The 18,656-nt window shown below is 36.7% G+C and overlaps 1 protein-coding gene across 1 annotated transcript in view; it reads right to left on the minus strand.

Moving 5' to 3' along the window:
• The window catches only part of CCDC60 (coiled-coil domain containing 60), a 63,838-nt gene that overhangs the window by 36,078 nt on the left and 9,104 nt on the right, over positions 1-18,656 (minus strand). Inside the window, exon 2 of the mRNA XM_033001456.2 lies at positions 1,404-1,487. Coding sequence (XP_032857347.2) covers positions 1,404-1,487 — 84 coding nt within the window. The remainder of the gene's footprint in view (positions 1-1,403; positions 1,488-18,656) is intronic.

An 18,656-nucleotide genomic window follows, 5' to 3' on the forward strand; every position in this document is an offset into this window, starting at 1 on the left:
TCTGGAAAGTGCAAACGATATAAAAGGCTTCTTTTTAATGAGATAAAAATAATAATTGTAAATGAGAACTGAAAAGAAAAAAAAAACGATAAATTTATGAGTTGGTGGAATGTTTCTGGTATTCAAGCCAGAGTGCTTCTTCCAGGAAAACAGCTGGCACAGCTGCACCTTTTAGCAGGACTTCCATGGCACATCTTACTTTTCAACTTTGTTAGCTTCCAACAAATCTGACTGAGTTAGATAAAAAAGAAAATTAAATATTGTTTTGTGATAGGTGAGATACTATTGAATGCTAAACTCAGGCTAACACGTGTGCTTTCTTTCTTAAAGAAAAACTAAAAAAATAATTTAAAAAAATCATTAGTATTAGTTGTCAGCTTTCATATAATTGTAAATGTGCCATTCTTTCTCTTTTGTTTACATTTTATTCTTCTCTTTTATAAAAAACATAATATGAGCAAATCACCTGCCTGAAAATTAGTTTTGTTCTAAAGAGAAAGGAGATGCATCAGATTTTAAATAAGCTAACAAAGACAACTTCTGATGAAAAACAAAATATTTTTTCTGGATTGGCAAATAAAATTCAGGTAAATAGTTAAATGCATACAGAGAAATGAAAAGGTATTTTAATCCTAACATTTTATTTACATATTACAAGGCTTGAATTTCTTAGGGATAGATAACCACTGTAACTCTGTGTTGCTGTATGACAGACCTAAGTACACACCAAATAGAACATACACTTGGGTGGTTCTGGACGAACTGGAACAGGCTCACCCTGGTAACTACTCTGTGCTGTCCAAAAAGTGGCATTTAAGTAAAATTATCTCCAGGACTTTCAATATTTAAAATTGTAGGTTAGGGTCACACCAGGAAAAGACTGAATTAGTAGGTATAGGCTAGATCTTCAACAACTGTTAGTTTCTGCAGCTCTACATAACACCCAAAAGAACAGCCCTTTCAGCTTCAGGTTTCTGAGATCTGAGGATGTGCAATATTGACCTCTGTACTTCAATAAAAATATAAATTTTTGAACTGAAAAGTATTTTTGAATGTATTAGTCATTTCTGTGCTAAACTGTAATATAGTTTAAAGGTCAGTCTTCTAGAATTGACACATGGAATAACACAGCTAAACTGAATTTCCAGAACACTGCTTTTACCAAATTCCAACAGAACCCTACCTTTCACTCATAAGTGATTTTTGCTGATACATTCATGAGGAGTTTTACTAGATAAAACCTATGAAATGTTCATCAGTCAGCAAAAGGCTAGTTCCTTATGTACAGTAAGGCTTTAAAACTTGAATTCAGCAAACATATCTATAGAAATAATTAAAACATGTTGTGTGACTGTTGCTGCCTTTAACTTCATTTTGAATCAAAACTTCACCAGTAGTCTTACCTCTAGATTGAAAGAGTACTTGTTAGTAGTAACCTCAGCCACTTCTTTGGGTGGTTTTTCCTGTACATCTTTTTTCACTGGTTCCTAAGAAATGAACAAAACCATGTAACCATATTTGAAAGACTGCTAGTTACCCATAATATAGCAGGTCATAATTTTCAAAATTAGATGGTACAAATAAATTTTTCTACAGACATGCAAATGAAAGCAAAAATAATGGCTTTTCTATTGTAAAAAACCTCGAAATGTCACTAAGTAACTATGGTGCACAAATAGATTCTCATATGAAGTACCTGCTGACAAGCTACTGTGCAAACGCATACATGCTTTCTAAATTACTATGCTTAAATGCTTAGAAAATTTTACTTTTCTCTTGGAAGACTGTTATATAGACTACTGTGCCTAATGTAAAAAGAAAATCCAATTTCCAGAACCAGGAATAGAAAATTACTTACCTGTAATTGCTCTTCCCTGAAGATACATGCTGTGATAGACCACTACTCTTGGGTCTGTGCTTTCACCCACAAGGAAGGCACAGCCTCATAAAAAGCCCCGAAGTCAAACACAAACTCACTTTCAGAACTCCTTCAACCATCAGTTTATTCAAGTGGAAGGAAGACATATTAAAAAAAAATGTATATGTAGATTAACGAAAGACTTTAGATCACTCAGCAGTGTATGGTGATCAGGCTAAAAGGATATGAAAACACTAATTCCTTTCTGCACTAGTTTCAGATCAAAGAGCTCATTTATTGGTTCCCAGCAAAACAAAGCAAAACTGGAGGCCCTAGCAAGTTTCACCCATATAGTCAGGGTAGAGCCAATGTACAAAAAAGGCTGCACAGGAGACTCAGAGCTGCAGATGAAATACTTTCTATGCTGTATAGCTTTTGCACAACAGAGCAAAGATTCAAGTATCTAAAAAAAAACAACTTAAGAGCAGAGCATTTTGTTTGTAGGAATCTTGACCTGAGAAGGCACAAAATTCTTTCCAAATTTATGTTCCTATGTAACATTTCAGCAGAACAAAGGTTCAAAGTGTAAGGAACAGTATCTACGCTCACTGAAGAACTGCAAACACCAATGTTCTAATATAACGACTGAGGCAGCCCACAAACAAGTGGAAAACTAGGGGGCGGTGGGAAGCAAACCCAAACCCAGAAATGGTACTAAGAGCAAAGTAGCTGGAATGGAAAGAAGATTTTCTGCAGCCAGAGTATAAGGATGAACTAATGAAATGTCAAAGGGAAGACTGAAGGCGGCACTGTTTCATGCAATTGGGGTGCACTTGGCCAAGCCTGGTCAGCAGCAGAGACAGGTGGCAAAGTGACACTGCTCAGGAGCACAAGTCTTACAGAGGGCAGCCAAGGAACCTGAGAGCCTGCCTCAGCGACTGAGAAAACCTCATTCATGTACTGAACAAGAGAGGAGTCATTTTACAGCCTGCCTGGGCATCCATGCTTCACCTGTAGGAAATGCTAATCAGAGGAGGTTACTGGGGATTGCATTCAGTAGGGAGAGTCTGTTACACCGAACTTCAGGGAAAATGAAAATTAAGTATTTGTCATTACATAAATTGAATCATCAATATTTGGTATATTTTTACCAGAGATCAGATATTTATTTTAACAAGTTGTAGAAAGAAGTAGATTCTGAATACTAAATGTCTTTATATGTAAAATGAGTTGCCAAACAAAACCCTTTAAGAAAAAAAAAAAAATTCCAGCATAAGAAGTCTAAAGTATTTGTAACTACATTCCTTTTTGTTCATGAACACAAATGATCTATCCAGAACATAAATAATACTAAAAAACAAATAATTATTTATTCCCTCTGATTTACCCTTCAAATTTCAGAGTACTCTTAAAGGTAGAAAGGTGCCAGATGGATGGAACAGAAGACTTTGTAGGCGAAACATCTTCAGAGAAGCTGATTCAGAAACAGTTTGGTTTTAAAATTGGAGAAGTTTTCATATTTTGGGCAATATTTAATTTATATCAGGGCACACTTTTTTTGAGAGTACAATGAAAAATCCAAGAAATTGTAAGTATTTGTACATCCTTCAATCTTCTTTCTCCTTTTCTGTTACTATTTCCATATGGCTACCTTCTCTGCATTGCATGTCTATTTGTATCTGTAATGCTAAACACCACAGCATCATCCCATAGCACAATAAGCAACAAAACCAAAACCCATAAACTTGTGTCAGTTTTCTCATCATCCCTGCTGCAGCAGACTGACACCGGTGGGACTTTTTTTTTAAATTGCACATATCTGTAATTTAAAGAGAAAGCTCAAAGAAATCTGATTTGGACTTTGAGCAGAAGCATCTTACACTCCAGAACCAGGAAAATTTCCAGTCTGCTTTGCTCCTGACACTATTGGGGTTTCTTTCAGAAGCAGCAAAATGTTGACAACAGCCAGGTACCATTGCTTTTACAGCTGGCGATACTGTTAATTACATGATTAAAACCAATTTCAGTGTGTCTCAGAATAACTTAAAGGGAAGGAAGAGTATAGCCCTAAGGTTTCAATGGCTTGAAAAGACCAGTACACTGACCACTGCTATACTGTCTGGAGCCATTTATCTATATTCATGTCAAGTGTTTAACGCCATAGAGCACTGAAGAAAAGTTCTCAGGTGCAACATTTCCCTGCATCCTACCTCTGGCCAGCCAGCTCTGCCAGTTCACGAGGAAAGAAAAAAGAGCTGTGAGCCTACCTAACCTTTGCACAGTTGCTCAGGGACAGAGGTATCATACACACCACACAGGCACTGATAAATGTGATTCAATTAGCTTATCACAGGGAACAGAAGGGAATAGCTTCCTTTGCTATAACATTATCTTTCATTACAATGTCATATATTGAAAACATGCAATATGAGCTCAAAATGGTAACAGTACATAATTATAGAAAAGTAGAACTCCCTCTTTTTAATTTGCAGTGCAGATATAAAAAACTGAGATAAACCAATACTGGTATATCTAATTTGTTAAACTCAACAGTATATTATCATAACAGTCTGAACAATCTTTGGAGTCTGGGTGTTGCACTGGTAGTTGTTTTTTTTTAGTGTTCCCAACTTATGAAGACTTTCATCATAGTAATCTAATTTGCTTTTAAGCCATCAAAAGGCCTGTTTCAGTGATTATTTCTTCTTTCATTATAGCGATGTAACAAAATTTCATACAACTCCATGTGTAAGAAACAATTTTAAAAAACAACAAAAAAAAAATCATAAGGTAATATATACGAAACGTCATCTTAGAGTGAGATTACATGAGGAAATGACCCAAAAGTTTTCCATGAAAATTATTATGGTCGTTTTTCTTGAGATCACATCCAGCAGCTCTAAGCAAAATGAACTACAGCAATATTGCAGTAGGTGGAGCTCGATGCCACCTGATCCTCTAGCTCAGCTCCCGCAGGCTTGGGGGTGACCCCTTTCAGTGCTACCACAGGCGGCTGCTAACGCCCCCAGAAAGCCCTGGCACTCCTGCTTACTGCCTTAGCCAGCTCTTTGTCCTCTTCATCTTTAGAAAGAAAACTGGAGGATCTTAAAGTATTTCTGGATAAACAAATTCTTTTGAATAGCTTGTTTCAGTCAAGAACCACTGCCTGCAGACTCTAGATTTTATCCTAACAATTCCCAAATACTTAGACTTTATCTTTTAAATAATTCTGGAAATTAAAAATAGTTCAACTCTGACAAAACCTTTTTTGTTAAACACTCTTTCCATTTCATACACCTGTCATCTTTCCAGGTGTTATCCTGTAAGTTTTGAGAATTTCCAACATTCTTCTCCAAATCTTTTTGTGGAAATAAGTCTGAGTTGGTGGTGTATGTCAGCTATAGATGGAGAATTGAGGTACAATAAGCATGCTTTTAGGTTGTACATTTTCAAATTTTTTTGTTTAAGCTGGCTAAAGAACTCATTTCCTTTTCAATTCCTAAAGTTCTTTCATTCTGGGTAACTCATTAACTTTATATGTTATTGTCAAAAATAGCAGACTGACACACCTACTGCACTCTTCTTCCTTCTAATATATCACTCAAATAGGAGCATTATGATTACATTTGCAAATTGTGAATGTGTTTTGATGAAAATAAATCAGCATAGCCTCATCACAAGCCAACATTTAGTCATCCAAATGCAAAATCAACCTGGTGAAATATAATTTTTAATTTTACAAAAATATTTAGAAAGCTTTTGTGAAACACTACATAGAGATGACTACTGCTGTTCTGCAGGTGGGACACTAGATGTTGAATTTTAAAGCCAGTTTTCTAGCCAAGTACTCAGGATTTTTTTTTTCCCCTATTTCTTCTTTTACTGCTACTGCTCAATACTGATCCTTTCTGCCCTTTCACTAGAAAGTGGGAACATGGAACAGACATCAGGACCAAAAGAGAATTTTCAATTAAACACAAGAGACTGAGGCAAAGGACTTCACTGAGAACACATTGCAGAAAATTTAGATTTCTTTAAGAGTAATACTATTTTAGTGCTTCAGGTTAAAAAAAAAAAAAAAGACACAACTAAATCTGCAGATATAAATACACATCAGCGTCAAAGACAAGTTATCTGATTTGTTAAAGTTGTGCTGTACCATATCAATAATGCAATGCATTTTGCAGTTGAGAATCTCTGTTGCTAAGGGAAGCAACTGATAAGAGCTATTGCAGCAGCTTCTGTTCTTGGTCTCTGGTCAGAAATGGTCCTGATATCATTGGCAAGGGGCACTCATCCCACTGTTTTACCATGGGTAGTTTTAATGCGCTCCAATGAACACATTAGTGTCAATATAGACATATCAGGAAAATGGAAGGAGACAGCTGAAAAGTGGGAGAAAGGCTGTCTGCTAGTCAAGGCATGAGAATGAAATTTGGAATAAGTAGATTCAATTTCACCTCTGTCAGAGATTTCCTCTGACATTCTAAATAAAACATTTAATACCTTATCCCAGCTAACAGAAGCCCTTTTTTTTTTTTTTACTACAGTGAATTTTAGTACAAACTCTACAGCCCATTGTGCCTCTGCTCCCTGTTTCTGAAATGGGAAAAATAACACTTCTCTTTCATTAACATCTATGAAGTATTCAGATACTATAGTGATGGAAACTCTATGTACAGAAAAACTGTTTTCATAACAAAACCATCTTAAATAGCTTGGTATTGTTTCGTCCATCAATTTCCGTCCATTTCTCATATTCCTTGGGGAAATCCTCTTTATTTTCTTGTCTTTGAAGAGTATTTATCTAATTCTGATAAGTTTGTAAGTTTTGTAAAATACTTGGATCAAATTAATCTCCGTTGTAATACCATTGTTGTCAGTGCATTTATCTCACAGTTACTTTAACCCCTCAAGCAACTATATTATTTGAGCTGTCATCTTTATAGTCTCTATAAACTCTTTTCATTAAGATGATTTGAAAAATTTGAAATGTGTCCTTGAAAGTCAATGCAAATAAGCAAGCAAAAAATATTATCACTTCTGTATGGTATCTCTCTATACTCCTTATATTACTCTTTTCTGTTTCTGTCATTTACATGGCCTCTGGGCAACACGCCAGTAATTTAGGTGTATGCAATACTCCCAAAGTCTTTTATTCACATTTTTGGTTGCATACTGGCAATGATAATATTACTCAGCCTTAGCTAATATTTTCTAGATATTTTCCCCTACTGAAGTCAGAATTACAAATGTTCTCATCAAATCTTCTTCCAGAAAACCAAATGTTCCAAAAACATTCTGGATTGCCAAAAATCCATTCCATGAGAAATTAATGTAATCTATGTTAAACTGAAAAAAAAAGAAAACCCTTTTGCACCGCAATAGTTTTTACTTCTTTCTTGAATGGAGTAGAGTTTAAAGTAGATTACAAAAGTGCTGAAAAGAACTCTTTAGGCACAAAGGACACTCAGAAATCAGAAACATCTACAAACTTATCTAAAAAATTAGTTTCTTACTTCTGCTAGTCTAACACCAGTTTTCTTATTGGAATGCTATGCTAAAAACATGAAAGTTCATGAACCAAGGCAGAAATACCTAATAAAATTATCAGATCAATATCTGCTACAGCACAGAGCCTCTATTCAATCCAACAGCAACAAACAAAACAAGAACATGTTACTGTTTTATTTCATAGTGAGAACAAAGTTAATTTGAGAAGGAGTTGGGGGAAGACACAGCTGGAGAGCAGAGTTACCAGCCTCAGGAAATTCAAGGAAATGTAATTGAGAACAAATTATCTCTTTAATTACTTTTGACCAAATCAATAAAAACCAGGGAATAAAAAGTATGATGACTGCCACCTGGTAGAGGACAAAGAACACCAATGTTGAAAATTACCACAAAACTAAAACACAGCCATGTTAAGAACAATCAAAGCACTTCTCTTACAGAACAAAAAAAAAAAAAAGATGGTGAAGGATATCAGTTCAGTAAACAAGCAGTGCATGCAGAAGCCAACGGTTGTTTTTGGCCACTGTTCACTGTTCTCAGCTGTGAAAACTGTTAACGCTTTATTATGTTGTTTGAATTTCAAATTATCCTATCATTACTCAGGGATCCGGAAAAAAAAAAAAAGTGAAACACAAAAAACCCACCCCTAAGACCTCCTGTTTCCTTTTGAACTTCCATGGATTCTCCCATGCTGGCTTCCATTTACTAAACTCCAATTTAGGAATTATTTAAGTTTAAAACACAGCACTTATTCTTATCAGTGTGTTAATAAAACAGAGCAAGACCTTACCTCTCCTTTGGCTTCATTCCCAGATATGAGTAGTAATACTCACACCTGTAGGTCACAAACGTGTAGCTAAGCATGACTGGCTCTGAGTGTGATGGATGGGACAGACTTCTGGCTAGGCAGAGATGGAGGGACTACAACAGCATCTCATAGCAGTGAAGACTCCAAAGCCTATATCTATAATACCTACATGGTCCCCATTACTGTAGTAGCTTAGCGGTGTACCAGCTTTAATACATCAATCACAACATTCTTGTCAAGTAGGAGTGTGGTATTATCCTCTTTGTATATCTGATGAATGAAGGTAGAGCAAGGTAAGTGACTTGTCCCTGGTCACATACAACATATACAGGAAGAGCAGGGTATTGCAAGCAGGTCTGTGAAGCCAAAAGCTTGTGTCTTAGTCTGGAAGTCCCAGATCCCCTCCCACAGTCTGACTAAATCTTACAGCATTTGTTGCTGAAGAACATTGGAGGTGGCAAATATCTGAACCTCCTTTTTCCACAACCGTGCTTTAGTTTAACATTCCACAAATGTTCTTCATGTGGATGCTGAGCACTGAAGTTAACATGGATTTCAGATGTGCTGTTGACACCTTGCCCTCTGCCTTTTTCTGTGTCTTATCGCAAATCCTCATGGATGTTAAGATCTTCAAACAGTTCCTTTTAAAGTCTTGGCACTTATATGTGAGAGGGCAATCTGTCTATTTTATGGGTTGAGTAAGAGAAATTTCACTCTGATGTGACTTTTGGTTAGATTTGTTCTTGAAGGGAAGCTGAGTAGCCATTTTCCATCTCTAGAATCCTGCATCTAGATTCATAGCAAATATGCTGAGATAACTGGCTCAACTGACCTGTTGGTGAACTCTTCACAAGGTGTCTGACAGTGATCATCTGCTTTATCCTGATTCACAGTAGAAGTTTAGCTTGAGATTAAATTTTATTGTCTAGTAGAAACTAAGTTTCACAGCACCAAGGAAGCAGCATCTGGGGGGCCTGTAGGTAAGCACTAATTCTTCTAAGACCTTCTGCTTTCTCACAGGTCCTTATAGTCAGGAGTTACTTCAGCTGGCAATGGCAAAGGTCTGTAAAATACTAACCTGGCTCAGGAACCTGAGACAAAGTACACATTGTGTAATAATCTTCACACTACCCTGTGCCACCTGAATAGCTTAAAGTGTTTCACAGAGGTACAATGAGAATCAGCAAAAATACAGGCCTCAAAAATAAAAAGTCCAAAAAGTTTAAAAAATCAGTCAGTTTAGAAAGATGTCGATATCTCAGTGATTTTTAACTAGTAAACTGTGTTTTTGAGATACACTCTTTCCCTAGCAGTAACTAAACCCTCCTTCCTCTCCTGCCTAGCTTATGCATTAAACTCATGCACAGACCAAGTCCTCCACATATGAGTAGTACGTCATTCCGGTCCCGCCAATGCTGATTATGTCTAACCTCTATGCAGCAGACAGAAAAGACAGGGTGGCAACGAAGGCTCAATCCAGCAAATGGAGTGTCTTTGTTCTCTAAAACCACAGTCACATTAGCTAGAATTTAAAAATGATTGAAAATTCAATAACACAATTCTTCCCCCCAGGAATATTTTTTTTAATAGGTCTTATTAAAGTGATGACATACCTAAGAAGTTATTTACTTTTTCAGTGGAACAGAGCCGACTTCTACTAAAAGTACCATCATTGGCCCAGAAAAAAAAAATATCTCAGAGATGAGCTACTTCCTATTTCACTGTCAGACCTACAATGGAAAAAAATTCCAAGTGGCAACATAATGCAAACAACACAGTGGGATATGCTATACAGCCTGAGGTAAACAAAACTAGCTTTGGAGTCTTTTTTCTTAAGTTGATGTAGCCCACTTGGCAAATAAATGGATTTTGGGCCAAAACCATCATCATCACTGCATCCATTCCCACAGAAATGCATTCTCTGCGAGATCCTGGGAGCAAACTTACAACACTCCTACTGCTTTTGTTGATAAATAAAAAAATCTCATCCTGCAAAGACTGTTAAGAGAACATTTTTTTTGTAAGTTCTAAAATCATGTTAGACCCCCAACAACAAAGAAAAACACATTGAAAAATACAATATGACAGGCTTCCTGGCACAATTTTCTCAAACAACAGCTGGCCAAGGATGCCAGGCTCACAGGAATGAAAGAGCTGGATGTGCTTTCTAAAGGACATTATTTCAAACAAACTAGATCTCAGAACTCCCTTGATCTTAAGAAATAAAAAAAGGTTTCAGTTGGCATAGGGACAGGAAAACTATTGGTAGAAGTGAACAACTAATTACAGTTAAATTCACCTCTTGAAGGAATTGGGTATGCATAAGCAAGCCCAGCTTTGCCTTGTAAACAGAACGTATAGTGGATCACTCCCAAGAACTATCTGAAGCTCTGAGACAGTTACTATCATACTACTTTTAGAAAATTTCTTTCATGCAATAAAGTTGAGTTCAAAATTACCTGCTTTATGTGGGTCATTTTGCTTTACTGATGTCTCTCTCAGAACACCTGATAGTTTACGTTAGTAAGGTTTATTAGAATTGATTGCATCCACCTGTATTTGAGTATTTAAAGAAAAAAAAAAAGGCTTAGAGGATTTTTCTGGTACTTGGAGTCAAATTACTGGATGTTAAGTTCCTAATCACATGAACTAGCTTTGTGTCTATCGAGCACTTACTTCTAGAAGGTCTCAACCTGATGAAATATACTTATTTCTTCCCACATAGACAAAGCCTACAAGCCATCTGATGTGAACAGCGATTCGTTAGAAGCCTCAGAGTGGACTAAGCTCCGATCTCTGGTCAGCCAAACCCACAAGTGGTTCACGCCCTGCATATAAGGACAAGGTGATTTTCAGAAACAGTTCTTAAAGAGGATAGGCAGGACCAATGGAGGCTGAGAATAGCAATGCCACACACAAGTTTTTTCGATTAAATGTCGTAGCTTCCAGAGCTCTGTGAAACTGGTTGCTCACAAATAGCATCTGCAAAACTTCAAACTTTACAGTCAAACATTTATTTTGATACAAAGTAACAAAGTCAAAGAGGTACAAAATATAGTAATTATTTCTGTGATTAAAATTGGGTACCCTCAGATGGCAGTAAATTAAGTACAAGAAGGTGCTTGTGTGTAGGCAACTGAAGAGCTAGAACTGTGATAACCAGAGGTCTAAAACACTATAATTGATTGTAATTTCAGACTGCATGACCATATTTGCTTACAATTAATATGCTATAATGTGTTTTACCGTGATCCTTCTCTAGAGAAAAGCTGTGAATAACTGGAATAGCCATGGTGATTTTTGCTTGTATTTTTAGTCACAGGACACAAAAATAAGCCAATAATCTTCATCTCTATCATATGTTTTACTTTGGCACAGTAAAAAGAATGGACATTACTGAACCACTTTCACAGTAAAACTTTAAAAAGCCTCTTAGTAATTAACTTTCTTCCTATTCTGAAGACCGAGGGTATCCTATTCAGGATTGTGCAGAAGAGATCCATCTTGGACTTCTCCAATTATAGATTGATTTACTCAGAAATAAGCCAAGAAGCATTCAGTCACATGAACACACATACTTACCAAAGCACTGTTGCAGTACACAATTTATTTGGTCCATATACCTAGTTTCATAAGAAGTTATAAAGCCTAGCATAGCCTTAGTCAGTGTGAAAGACTACATACTTTAAAGGTCTGAGAAGTCTTAGGGATAGGTCAGTAATCTAATTTCTGGACAATCCATGTGGATAGTCTAGAATTAGCTGTGGGACTATGACACATTCTAGTGAAATAGCAGTGTCTTAGGATAAATGCTTAAGCTAATGTGTTCTGTTTCATAGCTGTTTTTTGCTAAGTAATATCTAAACCTCATGTAACAGCAGCCTGAAGGTGCTGGAAAGACTGGACAGCAATACTGTGGTTGGAGAAGAAAATGTCAAATATATAGGGAAAGATTAAACCTGAGCTTGTTAAAGCAATTGTTTCACTTGTATCTTCCCAGCTCACTAGTGGCACTCTAAATGTTGTTATTCTGGGGTCACTGTGACTCATGGTTCTGTAGAAGAAAATAATGGAAATCCAACATTAACAGAAAGCTCAGCTGATTAAACATCACTTCCTCCCATCTATGGCTTTCCTGAGGAAACTTGTGTGGAGGAGAGCTGTGCTAACAGATTGCTTTCCAAGTAAGGAATTTAAGTGAGTTATTACTCAGGCTAAATAGTTATCAAAACTAACCCCTTTTTTTTTCCAAAGTGGTGGCTGATATCTGTAGATCTTGAGTTTTTGGCAAACAAACATTACATCCATTTCAGGGAGGGGAAAGGAAGCTTTTTTTCCAAAGACAGCTAAAACACAGCGACTAGAAAAAAACAAAATCCTGCAAAGAAGTGTTAGAGAAGTTTAGGAACCATAATTCTCTTCCATCATCACAGCACTTTAAAGCATTTTTAAAAGCATGCAGTTTTCTAGCCACATCAACCTAGATAATATCCTAATGCACAAATTACTGCTACAGATTCTCTAAGAATGCAGACAGATTAATCAGAATCTAAGCAGATTGGCAAATACAAAACTTTTATTTGGTGTTACTCTGCATGCAGTGATACACCTAACGTCAGAATGTAACCTTCCATATGGAATAGCTAGACAATGAGAATAATATAGTAGGATCATTATGGAATTTATATATAATTTTTTCAAGTTATGTTTTGTTTTTCAAAATTTAAACTTCTACATTTATCTTGCACATTGTCTAGTCTTTTGGATAGTCTGAATCATATTTTAAAAACTCAGATGATTGAGTTTGTATAATGAGAAATTTAATGACCTGTAAAATGAACAGAGTGCATCTGCCAGCCCTAAAAAAAAAGTCATCTTTCCACCACATGCACGTTACAATATGGGACTGATAGTTCTGTTATTTTTCCAGGCAGCCACTTCTGTTGCTTCCCTAAAACAAACATGCATTTTTGGATATAAGTTGAAGACTACAATTATTAAAATGCTTAAATATTTCTTAAAACATTTTTTCCAATAACACTTTAAATAGAATAAACAAAGAGCATACAATGGTTGCTGTAAAAATGCACATACTCTTGATGTAAACTGAAAATACAAAGTTTACAAACAAAAAGATAACCAAATTCTGAACTACTATTTTATTTCACTCAAGCATATCTTTGTTAAAGGGTCAAATTCTCCGCTGAAATACAGATCCTAAGTGAATCCATATTGTGACAGGGACAAATACGGTCCATGCTGCAACAGCAGAATGAATGTTCATCCACAGACTGGCTGGCACCAACTTCATCCGTGCTAAGCATGAGACAGATGAGCATGTCAAGAACAGGATCCCAATGGCTGTGTTTCATGCAAGATTACAAAGTATCTGTTAATCTTGATACAAAGTCCAAAACATCCCTTATGTCTATACCCAGGTCCTACAAACAGCTCTGCATGGGTTTTAGGTGTAACATACTGAATTAAAAATGCCCTTTTAAAATTATGTATTTGTAATTCATAATAAAACTTAGCATGCATGCACACATCCCCCCTCATTTGTACCTAATGTAGGCTGGATCATCAGGTTATGTTAGTCAGCAAGTCTGGCACAGATTTGACTAGGTTATCTGCAAATAAAGCCCTATACCATTTTATCTGCAACTTAAAGAAAGTATTAATATTTAGAAACTACACTTCTTGTAAAAGAAGTTCAGTCCAAACTGCTAACATATGACACATAAATAAGGGAATAAGCCACAGCTAAACCATCAAAACTTGACTTTCCAAAGGACAGCTATTTTCAGAAGCATTCTGTGATAGCCGTGCCAGCTGCACACACAGACTGCATTACATCTGTGGCCCATTCTCCTTAAGCATTGCCTTTGTTTTGATTTCCTATTTTGTATTCCATTAGTTTTAAGGCTGTATGTCATTCTGCCATTAAATCACTGTTTTCAAGCAATAGTGTCTTCCAGCTGACCTCAGAGCAAAATAGCACAAAGACTTACATTCGTACAATTTGCTGTTACAATCAATAGGTGTTGGAAAGCCTTACCCCAAAGCCTCTATCCTACATAGCTAACTTGTTCTGACTTACCAATTATTGTCTTGCACCAATTCAGATCTCACACAGATAATATAAGCTAACATTAATTTAGGAAAACAGCTAAAAGTGAGATACCTGAAGGGAAAAAAAATAATATAAACACAAGATTTTACAGAAAGCAGCTTTCTTAAAAGAGAAGGATTCAAACACTTCTGATGAGCTAATGGAAATGGCAAAGTAACTATTTGGAAAAGGCTTGTTTTGGTTTTTGTTTGGGTTTTGTTGATGTTGGTTGGTTGGGATTTTTTTTTTTTTTCCTGTTTGGTTGTGGGTTTTTTTTTTGTTGTTTTTGTTTGTTTGTTTGTTTGTTTTTTGTTGTTGTTGTTGTTTTGTTTTGTTTTTAATATCTGTTTTTATCTGCTTTCACTAGAAGATGAAGTGAGCTCACTGTTAGCAAAAGTGATCTCTGTCAGACAGCAAAGTTGAACAATTTTGTGCTGCTAAGCTTTTAGGAAAAGCCAGGGGGGAAAAAAAAAAAAAAAGCTTTCATCTGATGAACCTGGATAGAGATCACTAGGATCCTCCTAAGGTTTAATTTCTCATTTTTCATGGATTAACATCATTGTTTATAGTTCAGGCTGTTGCATAGTGACAGAATCTCTAAACAGAGTGGCAATAAAAAAACCCAACCAAACAAATAACAATTCCAAGACACAGTAATGCTTCTGATGGAAGTTTAAAATTAGATTATTTTACAGAAATCCACCTATGAGCTTCACCAACAATGGCAGCATTTGTTGAGGCAGAGCTTGTGGGTGAAGTGCCTGAGAAGCCTCTAGCAATGGTACAGCTGTCTGCACAGAGGATTTGGCTCCCTGAACTGTAATGAGCAATTTGTCTCACAGCTTTGATCTGCTGTCAGTTTAGCTGACACAAACTCCAGGAATTAATTTCTAACATTTCAGGGTAACCTAATAAAAAAAAAAAAAAAATTGAAGCAGTGTGTGCTAGATCTCTGTAGATAACCTATCACCTGCTGCAGGTGTTAACAGGAAAGTTAAATATGTTTCTGTTCTAGTACAAAGGCTCTTAATTTCTTGAATTTTCTTGAATGCATAAATACATAACCCTAAGACATAAAGTATCAACAAGGTGAAGTAGCATAAAGGACAGAATATTTTAACCATACACTCTAAGCTAATACTATGCTGGTCCTATGTATTTAAGAAGCTTTCTTAGAGAAAAGGCTTCCTTTGTACAACAGAACAGATCCTTTATTTGAACAATCTGCTTACTCTGGAAAACAGGTTCAGAACTAGAGGGAGACCATTTTCCAAGTTTTTAAAACCATCACAATGGAATGGGACTGGAATATGTTTGGGGTTTAATTGTAAAACAACTGCTACAGATTTCCAATTATTTTGTCAATGTAATAAATGCACTGTATGAAAGTCATAAATACTTCTAGCTCTGGCATAACTGACCAACACTAAATAAAGCAGTAAATACCAGCTTTAGAAAACCTTTAGGAAGGGAACATAAACTCTCTTTAAATTCAGTCCTACTGTTATGCTGTCATTATGCTGTAGATGGATTGCAATCCATCTATTTCAGTCCATTCTGGGCAAAAACTTTTGTCGGTAGCAAACTGCCACTACATTGTGGCTTAAGGTTGTAATGCTTGACTACTGTGAACCGATTGCAGTCACACCATTCATCACCAGCCAGCCAACAAACCTGCCAGCATCATTACACCTTCAAGAATGTACTAGTCTTAAGGGTTACCAATAACCAGACTTGAAGACCTTTACTATTTTCTGTTATTCAGGTATATGTCTGGCAGTAGGTTATGTGACAGGAGGGGAATGTTGGCGCTGGGATCTCATGTGTGATTTTTAGTGGGGAATGCTTTGTGTATAGGCTCCACGAGATAATAATCACTACCTGCAGTATTGTGTCACAGCCAGTTGGCACACCACAGATCAAGATGACCAGCAGCACCTGGCAGCTGGGGTCACACAGTACCACAAATACACAAGGTATTGGGCTAGTTGTGGGAGAATTCAACTGTATGTATAAGTCGTATTCTAAAACTGTCAGACATGACAAGTTTGACTTTCTGCCATTAACTTGCCAGTGAAAAAGATAATGTCTGTCCTTTATTTTTAGGCCATAGTTATGAGACAACTTCATTTATTCTTAAAATAAATAGCTACCCAAACAGCAAGACAAACAATTAGCTATGAGGATCACTTCCTATCTTATAAAGCTGCAAGTCTTCCTCTATTTGAAGTGAGAGCTAACAGATTCAAGGGGTACAAGCAGTATGGCTTTGAGGGGAGAGAGAGGAATCAACTGAATCAGAGCAGAGTTCAAAAACATGGGGCTCCTGAAGCACTGAGAGAGAAATGTTGACACACAGAGGGACCAAATGATGCCACCTAGGAATCCTGGACAGATCAGGATCCTCAGTATGGAAGACAAATGCGGCTATCTGATCACTAGGAACAATTGGTTGTACCTGCAGGAGAGAAATGAAGCACAAAGGTCGAAACTGTTGAAGTAAACACATTTCAGACTGAAGTACTGCAGTTCAAGGACTGCTCTAATAGATGAGGAATGACATGATTTCACCCTCCCAGAAGTGCCACAGGCATTAGCTCAAGGCCAAAGACACAGTAGAGTGCATTCACAGTGACTAGGATCGGCCAGAGACTTCAGTGGGTTCTGTAATTTACTGCAATTTAACTTTAATTGCAGCAGAGAAAACATTACAAATAACCCTAACAGCTTTGCAGTCTCTATTTCCAACATAGGGATTGTTAACTTGTGCCCAATGTAATACAGCTGGAATTTGCCTTTTATGATTAAGGAAAGTTACTAAAAAGTCAAAATCATTCTTAAAAAGGTACGATTTGTAAGGGATGCAGTGTATAAATTATTGATTACAAATTCAAATACAACACAACCATTTTATGAAGCATCTTTTGACCCTTAGATGAAATTGTGTAGGTGTATATGAAGCAAAATGCTTACAGACCAAAATCTATCAATGTTTCACTTGAATGGTGCCTTACTCCATGATTACTCTGCTGAGGTTGATAGAAAGAGATATGAAATATCTAGCCATATTCTACCCATACCAGTAAGGACTGTGGAATCTGTCTTTTGTACCCGCTTAGATTAGCAGAGAGGACACATAAACCTTTTATCAGTAAATCATTGAGGAATTAAGTTAAACACTCCCTCAAGTACACTGGAAAAAAGGTTCCAGGCCACTATACCCTGAACAGTGTCACAGCCTAGTTCTCGCAAATAACACCAAGTAACTCCTTTTTCCAAATGAATGGAATCCAAAGTAACATAGTTACTACCTCCATTCCCCATACTCTGCTTTTGAGATCTTAATGTAAAGGCTGACAGTTATATAGCTGCCTAATTAACTTGACTGTTGTCCCCTAAAAATACTCTCTATCTTAGCTCTCCTTCTGTGCAAACAGCATAACGTTAATTTAATGGAAAGATCACATTATACTACAAGGAATGTAGTGACATTCCATTATGTCCTTCTCTCCCTGCTCACAGTCCTCCCCTGCCAGTGCTGCTGTGCATTCAACACTTTTTCTATAGGCATTTTATGAATAATGAGAAGCTACTCTAGCCATGGAAAGTGCTGCCTTCCACTGCTTGCAATTTAAGACACATCATTCTACAGTCTCAAGGAAAGTGAAACACCACCAATCTGATTTTACACAAATGGTTTTTCCTCTGCAAGCCAAACTCAAGCTTGAATTATTATGCTTCCCCCCCTACCACCACCACCCTCGCTGAATGCCTTTCATTTGCTTTGCCTGTAAGGGAAATAGTCCAATTTAAGAATAGGTTTCAAAGTTCTTGTATTCAGATCAACTTATCCTGAAATTTATTTTCTATATGAGAAGGATGATTCCTCCTCTGCCATGCAGTGTTTGGGGGGAATTAAATTCCAGCTTGCTTAAACTGTTGTCTGCTCACTTAAGTTCACCTCTTCTTCTTCAAATGAATACATTATTCTTCATCACTTTCTGTCCTAAACTCTCAGGTAACATTGCTCTGCTCTGTTGACCATAGTTAACCAGAGGTGGCTGATATGACCTCTATATTCAGTCTGCAAAGTGCTTTTGGCATCATTTGGTCTAAAACCGATCTATAAATATATTACCCTTCGTAGAAACAAGCACAACACAACCTATCTACAAATCTAGTCCTGCATTTCTACATCAGTTCTGACTTTTTTTTCCCTCTTGTGAATATAAAAATCTCCACATTGTTCATGTTCCCCTGCCCCTAATCAAATATCTACTACCTGCTACTTGGGATCACATTCACAGAGAGGTTTTTAAATTCCAAGTACACAAAAGCACTTAGATTTCCCATGTGAAACATTT

Source organism: Tyto alba, unplaced genomic scaffold (assembly GCF_018691265.1).
Source record: "Tyto alba isolate M040663 unplaced genomic scaffold, T.alba_DEE_v4.0 Super-Scaffold_44, whole genome shotgun sequence".
Classification (NCBI taxonomy): Eukaryota; Metazoa; Chordata; class Aves; order Strigiformes; family Tytonidae; genus Tyto; species Tyto alba.